The 12,667-nt window shown below is 51.9% G+C and overlaps 1 protein-coding gene across 1 annotated transcript in view; it reads right to left on the bottom strand.

Annotated features, from left to right (window-relative positions):
- ZNF652 (zinc finger protein 652) overlaps window positions 1-6,421 on the bottom strand; it is a 9,035-nt gene extending 2,614 nt beyond the window's left edge. Inside the window, exons 1-3 of the mRNA XM_042048688.1 lie at window positions 5,289-6,421; window positions 1,909-2,056; window positions 1,026-1,141 (exon numbers count right to left, since the gene is read on the bottom strand). Coding sequence (XP_041904622.1) covers window positions 1,026-1,141; window positions 1,909-2,056; window positions 5,289-6,182 — 1,158 coding nt within the window. The 5' untranslated portion in view covers window positions 6,183-6,421. The remainder of the gene's footprint in view (window positions 1-1,025; window positions 1,142-1,908; window positions 2,057-5,288) is intronic.
- Between the last annotated feature and the right edge of the window lie 6,246 nt (window positions 6,422-12,667).

Here is a 12,667-nt window from a genome sequence, read left to right as displayed (position 1 = left end):
AAGCTGGGATCGTGTGGGGAAAGGCGGGATCGTGTGGGGGAAGCTGGGATCGTGTGGGGGAAACTGGGATCGCGTGGGGGAAGCTGGGATCGTGTGGGGGAAGCTGGGATCGTGTGGGGAAAGCCTGGCAGGGACGGGGTTATTCCAAGAAAAAAGGGTTTCCGTGCGTTTGGAGCTGCCGGGTCCCAGCTCAGCCCTGTCTCCACTAGAGGACTCTGCCTCCCTCCAAAGCAGCTCCTCGCCGCCCTTCCCGGCCTCTCCCCGGCTCTTTCAGAGGGAATTTCTGTCCCTGGAATTCTCATCCCCGAGCCTGCACCACCGCTGTTCCTGCTCCGTGTCTTCTCTCCCAGCCCCGAATCCCATCGGGATTCCCACAGATTTCCCCATCCCCTTCCCTGCTTCAGCCCCTTCCCAAGGGCAGGCAGGGAATTCCAACCCCGAATTCCCAGGAATTTACCAGGGAATATCCCACTTCCCACCAAACCGAACTCAGACTCAGAGCATTGGCTCAGATTTTTGGGAGTTTCTTGGAGAACTCCGGGTTTTCCCCCAAAAAACTGAAAGTTTTGACTTCTCCCAGCTCCCATTTCCAGGGAAAATGAAAAGGATTTGCCGTGCAGGGAAAACTGGGATTCAAATCCTTTTTCAGTGGGAAAAACACAACCAAGCAAATCCATCTGTGCTGGGATCACCGCTGGGTGATTCCTCCACACGGAGAATTCCCAAACTCCGATGAGACCGCCCCTCATCCCCACACCAACCAATCCCATTCCCACCCCCTGGAAGTGTTCCCTATGGATTTAACCCCCTCAGTCCCTCCGGAGATCCCTGAGGGCGGGGTGGGGGGGGGGGGGGGAAATCTGTGCTGGGATCGCCGCTGGCCGATTCCTCCCCACGGAGAATTCCCAAAACTCCGACGAGACCACCCCTCCTTGCCGGGGCACCCAGTGCCATTCCCCCCTGCTGGGAGCGTTCCCCACGGATCCACGGCCACGGATTCCCCCCGGGAGCAGCAGCTGCCTCACCTCACAGCGGAAGGGCTTCTCCCCCGAGTGCTGCAGGGAGTGCACCTTGAGGGACATGCTGCGCTTGAAGGACTTCCCGCAGGTCTCGCACGTGAAGGGCATGTCCTTGGTGTGGGCTGCAACACAGCGCGGTCACAGAGGGGCTGGGAGAGACATTCCCGAAAATCCCGAGCAGGGAACCCATTCCTGCCGCCGGTTTGGGGCTACAGACCGAGCTGTGCTCACACCGGGGCTGAGCAAAGCTCAGACGGCCGGGATTGTCTGGTTTTCACGGAATCCCAACGTTTTTGGGGTGGAAGGATGTTAAAGACCCCTAAAGATCCAGTTCCAACCCCTCCCGCTGTTCCAGGTGGCTCCAACCTGGCCTGGGACGCTTCCAGGGATGGAGCAGCCACAGCTTCCCTGGGAATCCCACCCCAAATCCCACCCAAACCTCCTCTCTTGCAGAGGTTCTCCTGCCACCATCTCTGTTCCCTCCCACCACAAGTTTCCCCCTTTGGAGTGAGTTTTAATTGAGCAGGAGAGGAACCAGCCCATGCCTGAATAATAAAGATAAATAATAACAATAATGATAATGATAATAACGATAATCTTTGGGAAGTGCCACGCTGGGGGAAGGAGACGAACCAGCCCTGCCCTATTCCAGTGGGAAGCCATTCCCTGTGTCCTGTCCCTCCAGCCCTTGTCCCCAGTCCCTCTCCAGCTCTCCTGGAGCCCCTTTAGGCCCTGCAAGGGGCTCTCAGCTCTCCCTGGATCCTTCCCTTCTCCAGCTGAACATTCCCACCTCTCCCAGCCTGATTTTTCCCTGATTATTTTCATTTTCCCAGATAATTTTCCTTCCCAAAGCCCCGACCCTGGCTCCCAGCAGTGCCCCCCGACTCACCAACCATGTGTTTGCGCACGTGGGCCATGGTGTAGAACTTCTTCTCGCAGATCTCGCAGGAGAATTTCTTCTCGGCGTAGCCGTGCACGATCTTGATGTGCTCGTGGAGGGACCAGAGCTTCTTGAAGGATTTGTTACAGGAAACGCACTGGGAACGGCACAGAGAGAGGGACGGGGGTGAGGGAGGGTTGGGCTCGGGGGGTTAAGCCAAGGTTTTGCTCTGGCACGACAGAAAAAAAAAGCCCCAAACGGTGCAAACGCTGCCTCGGAACGTTCAATTCGTGATTTCCACCGGAGAGGAGCAGGAGGGGAGGATTCCCAAAATCCAACAGCACAGAGCCGCCCAGGGACACCTCACAGGCCTGGTGCTGCTGGGGGGGATCCAAACCCTCGGAGAGAGAAAATCCAAACCCTCAGAGAGGGAAAATCCAAACCCTTGGAGAGAGAGGGATCCAAACCCTTGGAGAGAGAGGGATCCAAACCCTCGGAGAGAGAGGGATCCAAACCCTCGGAGAGAGAGGGATCCAAACATTTTCAGTGAGAAGGATCCAAACCCTTGGAGAGAAAAGGATCCAAACCCTTGGAGTAGAAGGAATCCAAACATTTTCAGCGAGAAGGATCCGAACCCTTGATGCAGAAAGAATCCAAACCCTTGGAGTGGGAAAATCCAACCCCTTTCAGTGATAAAAACCCAAATCTTCAGAGCAGGAAGAATCCAAACCCCTGGAGAGGGAAGAGCCCCACAGAGCTGGAGGAGGCCGACACCACTCAGATCCCTCCAACCCCATCCAGCCCTTCCTGACCCCTCAATCCCGGTGTGGCCAGTCCAAGCTCCCTGATCCTTCTGCCTCTCCATGGAAAGCAGCTCCCATCCCGCTGGAGACTCTGGGATCAGATCCTGGAGCAAATCCAGGCGTCACCTCCTCCTCCTGCCGTGTTCTGGCTCCTCGTTTATTAAAGGGATCACTGGAGGTCCGAAGCGACACCGGAATGTGAGAATTCCTTCCCAAAACTCCTGTGGGATGTCCAGGAACTCAGCCCCCAGGGGATCCATGGGTTTTCAGGCAGCTCTTCCTAAAAACTCCATTAAAAAAATCTGTGTCCGACGTGGAAAACTCCAGCTGGAAATCCGGGTGTGTGAGGGAACCGAATCATCTTCACCTCTGGCGCCTCAGGGTTTTTTTTGGGACATCTCCATTTCCCAGCCCATCAATTCCCCCCCTTCCCTGTCAGTCAGAAGGGCTGGGCGCCGATTAATGAACAAATTAATCAATTCTGCTGATTTGGGCTGCTTCTTCTCCGCGTCCACAGGGCTGGGATCTCTGCAGGCTCAGGAATTCTGGTGCAGCTCTGCCTCCACGATTCCCGCTGGGATTTCCCTCTTGGAGGGATGGAGGGGGGGGGAAATTCCTAGAGAGTAAAGAAATGCTATGGAATGCTCCCAAATCCCGGGATTTCCAGCGAAACGAGCCCTTGGAGAGGTCACGTCTACAACACAACTGAGGATTAAAACACCGACACCGAGAGGGAGCACGCAGAGCTCAAGGTGACACCAGGAATTCAGTGAAGGCGCCGATTCTGATGGATGAAAAAGCAGGAATTACCTGGAAAAAACGGATTTATTCCATCCCTGGGATGAAAATCTGGGAGGAGCCAGCCCTGATTATCACTCCACTCCAATATCAAACGGGTTTTATTCCGGGGCAAAGCTCCCCCCTTGACACATTTAACCCTGAATTCAGGGAAATTTTCGCGCTCCCTCAATTCCTATCGCCAAGGGGAACGGAAACACATCCACAGGCAGCTGGAAAACACATCCCAAAGGTCAGGACAGGAAAAGAATTGCTGGATTTAGGCTTGGATACTCAGGTGACTCTCAGTGCTGCTGGCACTGGGGAAGTTTGGGGACGTTTCTGGACCGGATTCCTCTGGATTTAAACCGTAATTTCTACAATTTCTCCTCTTCCTATCACTTTTGGTGTGTGGACGGCTGCAGGATATTTCTCCACTTTATGTGTTCAAATTATTCAGGAATTCCTGCTTAAATTTCAATTCCTGCTTTAATTCCTTTAATTGCTGCTTAAATTCCATGCTGTGAATGAGCCCCCCTGGGTGCTGGGGCATCCCTTAAATTCCCACTTCAACGTTCCCTGCTGCACTGAACTTTTTAAATATTTCTTTCAAAAGCTGCAAAAATTAAATTTGTATTAATAAATCCTTCCTCCAGTCTTCCTGCTCTGGGCTGAGACATAAGGAGAACAAAAAGCCAGCACAGAGTCACAGAGAACTGGGAAAAGAGCTTGGAAAAGAGGAATTGCAGCAAATATTCCACGTCTCCCACACAGGGGGGATTGAGGATCAACCCAGTTCAGCACTGAAGGCAAACAAAGAGTGACAAAATGTTCAGTTATTGTGGCCAAACTCTCACAAAAAACCCCTTCTTGCCCTAAAAATTCCAGCTGCCCAAAAATCCAACCGGAGCTGCTGCTGCTGCTGGGAGGATTTCAGGAGGAGGTGGGCGAGAATAAGGCCAAAAAAGCCAATTTGGGGTGCCAGAGAAAGCAGCAGATTTGCCCCAATTTCCCAGGACAGAGGTGCCCACGGGCCAGGCACAAACCCCAGAGGGATCACAGACTCCGGAGCTCTTCCCACAGCTCCCAGAACTTCCCACCAGAGCTGTTCCTCCCACTGCTGGGGGCAAATCGGAGCTGCTGGGGAGAAAAACAGAGATTTTGGTATCTTCAGAGAGATTTGTGGGGTTTTCACGCTGGGGAAGGGGCAGGCTTGGGGTTCAGGTTCTGAATTCCAACCCCCTAAAAGCACTCTGGGAATTCCTGTATCCCGTTGTCTCAGTGGGGTTTAAGGTCCCATTTTAAGCCCAGCTCAGGTCTTGACTCCACTTTGCCTCTCTCACCTGCTTGCCTCTCCAGGACCTCAGAGATTTCCCGTTCCAGTGAATCCCTGGAATCCCATTTTCCCTGGGAACCTCACCTGGCCACGCTGTGGGACTGAAAGCCCTGGAATTCTGAACTCGGTGAGAGCTGCAGCTGCTCAGCAGCAGGAGGAGGAGGAGGAGGATTGACCACAGAGCTTCTGATTTTTGGGAGCAGTTACTCTGGATTCTGACCCTGTTAAAGCAGCTTTGTGTTCCCAACTCACAGTTTACTCCTGGAGCAACTGCTCAGAGCAGCTGAACTCTCTCTTCCCTGCCATCCCCTCCTTTTGGGAGACCCCAAAATGTGGGATGAGGCAGAGACAGGGCCTGGCTCAGAACCTGGGGCTGTGCAAAAAAGAGATTTTCCCCCTGTGAAGCGTCCAGCAGCCGGATCCAGGGCGCGCCGGGAGGAGTGGGGATCTGGCAAGCAGGTGAGCAGACCTACCTGGATGTTTTTTTCACAGTCAGTTTGCTGGTGGAGGGACAGCTCACTCTCTAGCACAAATTTCTTCCCACATTTGTCGCAGATCTGCATCCGCCTGTGAGTGACGTTCATGTGCTTCTCCAGGTACCAGCGTGTGTTAAACACCCTGGGGCACTTCTCACAGGTCAGAGTCTCCTTCTCTTCACACTTTGATTTCTGCACAGGTGCCTTGGGCTCCTTTGCAGCTTTCTTCTTACGCCTGGGGGGCTCCACGCTCTTTCTACGCCCCCGCGTAGCTCTGGGTGCCGGGGAGGTGGCGGCTGCCGCGGCAGAGGCGGCTCTCCTTGTTCTCCTCTGGGCAACACTAACCTTCTCCACTCTTTTCTCCTTTTTCTTCTGCCTCTCATTCTCCTCATAATCATTACTGTCTTCCGTGGCCTCTTCCCCACTGTCACCCTCCTCTTCCTCACTGCTGGTCTTAAGGACAGCAGTGTCTTTGGACTGGGAGGGGACACCCTTCTCCCCTTTGGACACATTTAAGGTTTGGTTGTTAAGGTTTACCTCCACTATAATCTGCTCCCTTTTGTAAGTCACTTCATCTTCCTCCTCTTCCTCCTCCTCAGAGTCGTCAGAGTTTTCCCTGTCTTCTTTCACAGCCCGGACCTCTCCTACCGCTCTGCTCTCCCTGAAAAACGGCTGCTCCTCCCTCTCGTGGAGGTGGCCTTTGCTCATTTTGCTGTCCACCAGCACCGAGAAGGGGCTCCCTGACTCCCTCTTGTACACCTTGGTGGACAGGTCGAGCTCCTGGCTGGGGTAGAAGGCGGGCGGCCCCTGCGCCCGGCGCGCGTCCTCCTGCGCCATGCCCGCCCCGGGGGGCTCCCCCAGCTGCTGGCAGGCCTTGGCTGCTTGGCTCATCTGGGGGGGCTGCTCCGGCTCATGGAGCGCCTTCCATCCCACGGAACCCGGCGGGGAGCTGCGGCTCGCGGGGGCTCCTCGGGCCCGGCGCCTCTTCCATCGGAGCCCGGCGGGGTTCGGGGTCCTGGCTGCGGTGGGGCGGGGGTCGGGATCACGGCTGGGGCTGGGCGGGGAGGGTTCTTCTGCAGGAAGCGGCCGAGGAGCCCTCGAGCATTTTATCTGCAAGAGACAATGGAGGGAAGAGTCAGTCGGAAAAGAATCGCTGGAATCGCGGCAAACTCTGCTTTTGCAGGGCTGGGGGAAAGGCCGGGAGTGTTTCCAGGAGGAGCTGAGGGCGGGATGGGTTGGGAAAGGGAGGAACGAACAGCAGGGACCGGGACTGGCAGCAGATTCCCAGGGATGGAAATCCAGGCAATGGACACTCTCCATCCACCACAGACCACCACAGCTGCTCCTCCTCCTCCTGGGTTTCTGGGAGCACTGATGGCCGCTCTGCCCCCACAAACACGGGGCACACCCACTCCAGAACGCCCCGAACCTCCCCCAGCCCATCCTCGCCTATTCCAGAGTCGCATTCCAACAACAGAGAGGTGCCTGAGGAATTTCAGCGGAGCCGTTCTCACCTTGCAGCACTGAACCCCGCACCGGGAACACCCCAGAGATCCCTCAGGCAGCCCCTGGATTTTGAGGGATTGGAGGCAATTCTCCCTTTGTCTCGCTCTCCCTTCCCCCAGCTCCTTAATCCCCAGTGCGGCAGCCGAACACCATCAGTGTGCCCATCCACATTTCCCCGCGGTTTTCCAGGCTGGAATTTGCCCAGGACGCTGCCACTTCCTCCTGCAGAAAGCGCCACGTGCTCGCTCCTCAGGGACACAAAGGATCGATCCCTCCCCCGGGACAGCTCCAGTTTGGGAGCTGGGGATTGCAACACCGAGCCCGAGGCTTCGGGCTGGGCTGATCCCATCAGGAACACCCTGGGAATTCCGGAGCTAAACCTGGGATCTGAGGGTGTGGGGAGGGGGAATTAAAGACAGAGACGTCCCCAGATGGTTTGGGGTGGAAGGGACATCAAATCCCATCCCGTTCCATCCAGGGACACCTCCCACGATCCCAGAGTGCTGCGACCTGGCCTGGGACACTTCCAGGGATGGGGCAGCCACGGCTGCTCCGGGAATTCCATCCCAGCCAGGAATTCCTTCCCAAGATCCCATCCAATCCTCCTCACTTCCAGAGATTCCTGTATTATTATTTCTGTTCCCTTCCACCACAATTTTTCCCCCTTTGGAGTCAATTTTCAGCGACGAGGAGATGAACCCACCAAAGCCTGAATAATAAATATTGATATAATAATAATAATAATAATAACAATAATAATTTTTGTGAAGTGTCATACTGGGGCAAGAATGGAAAAATAACCAGTTTGATCATAAACTTAATTAAAACAGCTTCTTGAGCACTTCTCCAGGGTTCCCAAATTATTCCAGAGCATCCTGAAGGTGCCTGGCAGTGCCTGCAGCCTCAGCACCACAGCAGGGCCCATTCCCACTGCTCCATCCTCAAATCCCACATTCCCAGCTCCACAGGAAATCCCTGGAGATGGGCTGTTAACACTGGCTTGTGGTCACAACTCACATTCAGACGGAAAAATTATAAAATAACGTGGTTTTGGTGAGGCAAAATTCCCAACCCTACACCCAGGAAGCCGTGGGAAGGATGAATCCCAGTTTAGCTTTTCCTTCGAGCGGAATGAATTATTCAGGAGCTCAGAAAAATCCCTGTTCCATGCAGAAAATACCTGATCATTTCCTCATCGTGTTAAGCATCTCTAGGAATCTGCAGGAGGAAATCAGGAATTCCACCGCAGAGCCAGGAAAGCACAACATTTGCCAGGAAAAGGAAATTTCACCTTCCCCCCCATTTACTGAATGGCAAAAAACTCCTGTCAACGTCTCACCTCTGCTCACTGAAGGGATATTACGTGTAAAAAACCACTTTGTATCAACAGGTACCACCTCAAATCAAGCCCACAGAGGGGTTTATTCTGAATTATCAAAGCTGCTTGCTCCGAAAGCCACTTCACTCTGCAGCATCAGTCGCTGCCGTGGCTTTGAACCTTTCACTGCCACCCTCGAGGGACCCACAACTTTCAAAACCATTATTTAAATGTAAAGCAAAGCCCTCCTCAGCCCTTTAGTACAAACAGCAGCTCTGAAATACTGCCCCAAAAATGCTCTTAAAACACTTTTTCCCCCCCTTTTAAATTTCTAATCCCAAAGCAGCGTTTGGGTGTTTTTAATCCCCCTCCTTTTTTGTTGTTTTAAAGGTGAATTTAATTTTATCAACGCCGATTTTTCCACAGAATGAATTCCAGTCACGCTGCCAAAGCGGAGATGCAGACCCTGATTAAGATGTAAAAAGGAAACAAGAGTTTCAAAGCGATTTTTGATGCTTATCAAGCCCCAAACCTGGGGAATATCTGCAGAGCGAACCCGAGCAATCAAAGATCACACGAGGTTTGCAAAGTCTCCGACATGAAAGGCTGGAACTCCGAACAAAAAAAGAGCACAATTTGCAGACAAAAGTGTGGGTGGAGGAAGCTGTGAGTGTGTGGGAGCGACTTCACACCGAGCTTCTGAAGAAAAACCGCATTTTTTTTGGTGTTATCGGCACTAAAAATAGAGAGAATCGGGCTCGGCTGGGGAGGCCTCGGGGCCAGCGCTGTGTGGGGACGGGCGGCGGGATCGGAGCCGGGAAGGACTGGAGGGAAAGGCCGGGATTCCAGGAGAAAGCTGAGGAAAAACCGGGGGTGTGAGGGAAAACTGGGGGAAAACTGCCCGAGGGTGTGAGGGAAAACAGGATTTCAGGAAAAGCCCGAGGGCATGAGGGAAAACTGAGGAAAAATGGAGGGCGTGAGGAAAAGCTGAGGATTTCAGGAAAAGCTGAGGGAAAACGGAGGATTTCAGGAAAAGCTGAGGGAAAACGGAGGATTTCAGGAAAAGATGAGGGAAAATGGAGGATTTCAGGAAAGCTGAGGGTGTGAGGAAAAGCTGAGGGTGGGAGGGAAACAGGATTTGAGGAAAAGCTGAGGGTGTGAAGGAAAACTGAGGGTGTGAAGGAAAACTGAGGATGTGAGGGAAAACTGAGGATGTGAGGGAAAACTGAGGATGTGAGGGAAACAGGATTTTGGGGGAAATGAGGATATTAGGAAAAGCTGAGGAGGTGAGGGAAAGCTGAGGGCATGAGGAGGAGCTCAGGATTTCAGGAAAAGCTGAGGATGTGAGGATGTTTTCTCACTGAAACTCCGTGAAATCCTCAGGTGACGTGAATTCTGGAGCGTGAACCGGCAGGGAAAAACCACGGATGGCAGTGGAAAAACTCAAAGTGAGGGCTAAAATGCCATTTTTGGGGTGTCCTGTGCAGGATTGGACTCGATCCTTGTGGGTCCCTTCACTCAGGATATTCCAAAATTCCATTAATGGGTCCATAAGAGCTAAAAAAACTCTGCAATACTGCAATAAAAAAGCCTCAATAAACTCTCCCGGTTGGAAGCACAGGTGCCTGGAACAGGCCCAGCCGCTCCCAAACAGTGGGAAAACACATCTGGTCCCGGTTCCATCCCTTAGGAAGAGCAATCAGGGCTATCCCACAGGAGGGAATTATTTAAATTATTTCTCTTAGCCCCCAATCCCTTCTTTCTTGTGCATCCCGCCTGCTTTAGGTGCAAAAACCCCTGAAAATCTGTTTTTAAATGGTGAATTTTATCTCCCAGAGCCTCACTCTGGCACATCCCGGTGCTTTTGCATTTCCATGGGAAGTGTTGGAGCCGCCTGAGCCCATGGAAATGCAAAATAAATGCAAAATAAAAAGCTGAGTGCTGCTAACGACCCTATTCCCATCCCCATTCCCAAACCTCGGGACCCTGCAAGAGCAGCTCAGCAGAGCCTCAAATGATCAGGAAAATAATCCTGGAAAAGGAACCGGGGAAGGGAAATCCCATTTGCCACAATTTGGGAATGCTGCGACGTTTGGGAACAGCATTCCCAGCTCCTGTGGGAAACAGAGGAATCAGAGTTCCTCCTGTCACTGCCAGCCCCGAATTCCCTCGGAACAGCTTTTCCCTCAATTCCTGTGAAGAATCAGGTCCGTGGTGACCGTGGGGCTGTGTTTGGGTGGGCTTCTGGCCATTCCCAGAATAATCAGGGAGAGGTCCTTGGCAGGGACACAAAAGCTCGGAGAAGAGGGGATAAATCCTGTAAATTCTGCAATTCCTGGGCTGGGCAGAGGCGTTTTTTATAGGATAACCCAAGGATGCAGCTCCCACCTCATCTGGCCCTTTTTCCAGCTGTTTTTTGGCCATTCCCAAAGTAATCAGGGATAAGGTCCTAGAGAGCCTCAGCAGGGACACAAGAGCCTGGAGAAGAGGGGGTAAATCCTGTAAATTCTGCAATTCCAGAGCGCGTCCCACAGGACAGAACGCAGCTCCCACCTCATCCCGCTGCTTTTCCAGCTGTTTTTTTGGCCATTCCCAAAATAACCCGGGGTAGGTATTTTGCTGACTCAGCTGGCAGCTTGCCTCCAAGTGTTCCCACAGGCTCCTGGAAAATCTGATTCCCAAATCCCAGGAAAAAAAAAAAAAAAAAAAAAAAAAAAAAAAAAATCAATAAAATCCTGCCACTGAACCATTAAAACCATGAGGAGAAACCCTCGGGCTCTTCCCATTCTTCAAGAAGAATGATCCGGCTGCATCCAGAAATTTGGGAGACACAAAGCCTTTCAAACCGGCCACTCCTGGATTTCGTTCAAGCATTATCTCCACAAAAAATCGTCCCAGAGGTTTCCATGTGGGAATTTTATAACCCCTCCGGTTTTGCAATAAATGGGGGGTTTTTTTATTGGCTCTAAAGGAGTTTTAGATTCAACAGCTGCAAACTCAACGCTTTTCTTGAGGTAGAAAAAAAAAGAAATCTTCAAGTTTTAGTTCTTTACCCTCAAATCACAACTCCAGGCCCTTCCCACCACCTGAAACACCTAAAAATTAAAAAGCTGTGGCTGAATTAAGAAATTCCAGGTTTTCTAATCTCTTCCTGCATCTTCCTGCAAACCCCCCCCCCCAAAAATAAGATTAAAACACCCCCAGGTGGTTCCCACTCACATTTCCCATCTATCCCTTTTCTATCATAATCTGGTAATTTTTAGACAAAAAAAAAAAGCTTTCTGTGATCACATTTTGACTCTTTAAATTTGTAAACTCTCCAAACAGGTGCCCAAACTCCTTTTTTCCTTTAAAACCTCCTATTTTCACCCCTCTCTGCTCACGTATCTTGAGGAAAATGAAAGCTGCGCTAAGATTTAATTCAGATTTTATTTCAATGATGGCACTTCCCACTAATCATCACCGACCTCGAGCTGGCACAGGGTCGCAGGAACCCGGTGTAAATCCCAAAAAGGAAATCTGTCATCAGGATCTCTTGCCCAAAATTAGCATTTTTGCCCCCAAAGAGGCCCCAGAGGTGTCTCGGTGTCTTTGGATATGCAGAGGTGTAAATGAAGTGTCAATGTCCTGCCTCAAAGCTCCAGGAGCAATTCCTACCTGGGCACCTCCCTGCAGGAAAAATCTCCATTTAAGCAGGAATTCGGCAAAAATTAAGACTTTTTTTATGCCCAGCCTCTTAAATGAAACTTTTGCAATGGGGAAAATGGGGAAAACCAGCAGATTTTAGGGGTTTTACAGAAGAATTCAGGAATTTCTCACACTGCACATCCCTGCCCTGGCCCAATTTGTATTTTGTAATAATAAAACGCTGGAATAATTCCATCAGAATGTCCCACTGAGAGAGTCTCTCACTCACGGCTTAATATCATTTTTAAACCCTTCTGGATTCATTTCCAGGCTGCCAGCTCATCCTAAAAAGCCCTGCTCGACACTTTGGAGCTCTGCTGAGAGCGGAATGCAGCAGAAAAAAAGAAGATTTAAACAGCAAAAAAACATTAAAAAAAATCCTCTTTGGCTTCCCAAAGCGTGCACTGGAAGTTTGGTCCCAAAGTTTGCTCCTCTCACACCCCTGGAATGTGCTCGCGGAGAGGCTCAAAATCCTCCCCGGTTTTCATTCTGGGCTCTTTGCACCCCGCAAAATTTGGATTTCGGGATCCCCCAACAAGTTTGGGCCGCCCCAAAGCCCGAGGGGCTGCCCTGGGGAGATGCTGCAGCTCCGGGAATGAGGCACCAGGGCTGGAAAATCCCGAGGGGAAGAAAGGGCTGGCAGCGGGAGCTTCCCCTCCTGTCCTCACCTGGACTCCTCCTCCCGCCTCTCCCTCTCAAACCTGCCACAAAAACCCCGCTGAAAACCGTGGCTTTGTATCGTTTGGTGGGATTTTAATGGGATTTCCTGAAATCCCAAACTCTCCTCAGTGCTGATGGACAAACAGCTCCAGGAGCTTCCCCTTCCTGTCCTCACCTGGACCTTTTTTGGGATCTCCCTCCAAAA

The sequence above is a fragment of the Corvus kubaryi genome, unplaced genomic scaffold (genome assembly GCF_017639235.1).
Source record: "Corvus kubaryi isolate FWS band 111438036 unplaced genomic scaffold, C.kubaryi_AGA036_p1.0 123, whole genome shotgun sequence".
In the NCBI taxonomy this organism is placed as follows: Eukaryota; Metazoa; Chordata; class Aves; order Passeriformes; family Corvidae; genus Corvus; species Corvus kubaryi.
This window is presented reverse-complemented; position numbering and strand designations above follow the sequence as displayed.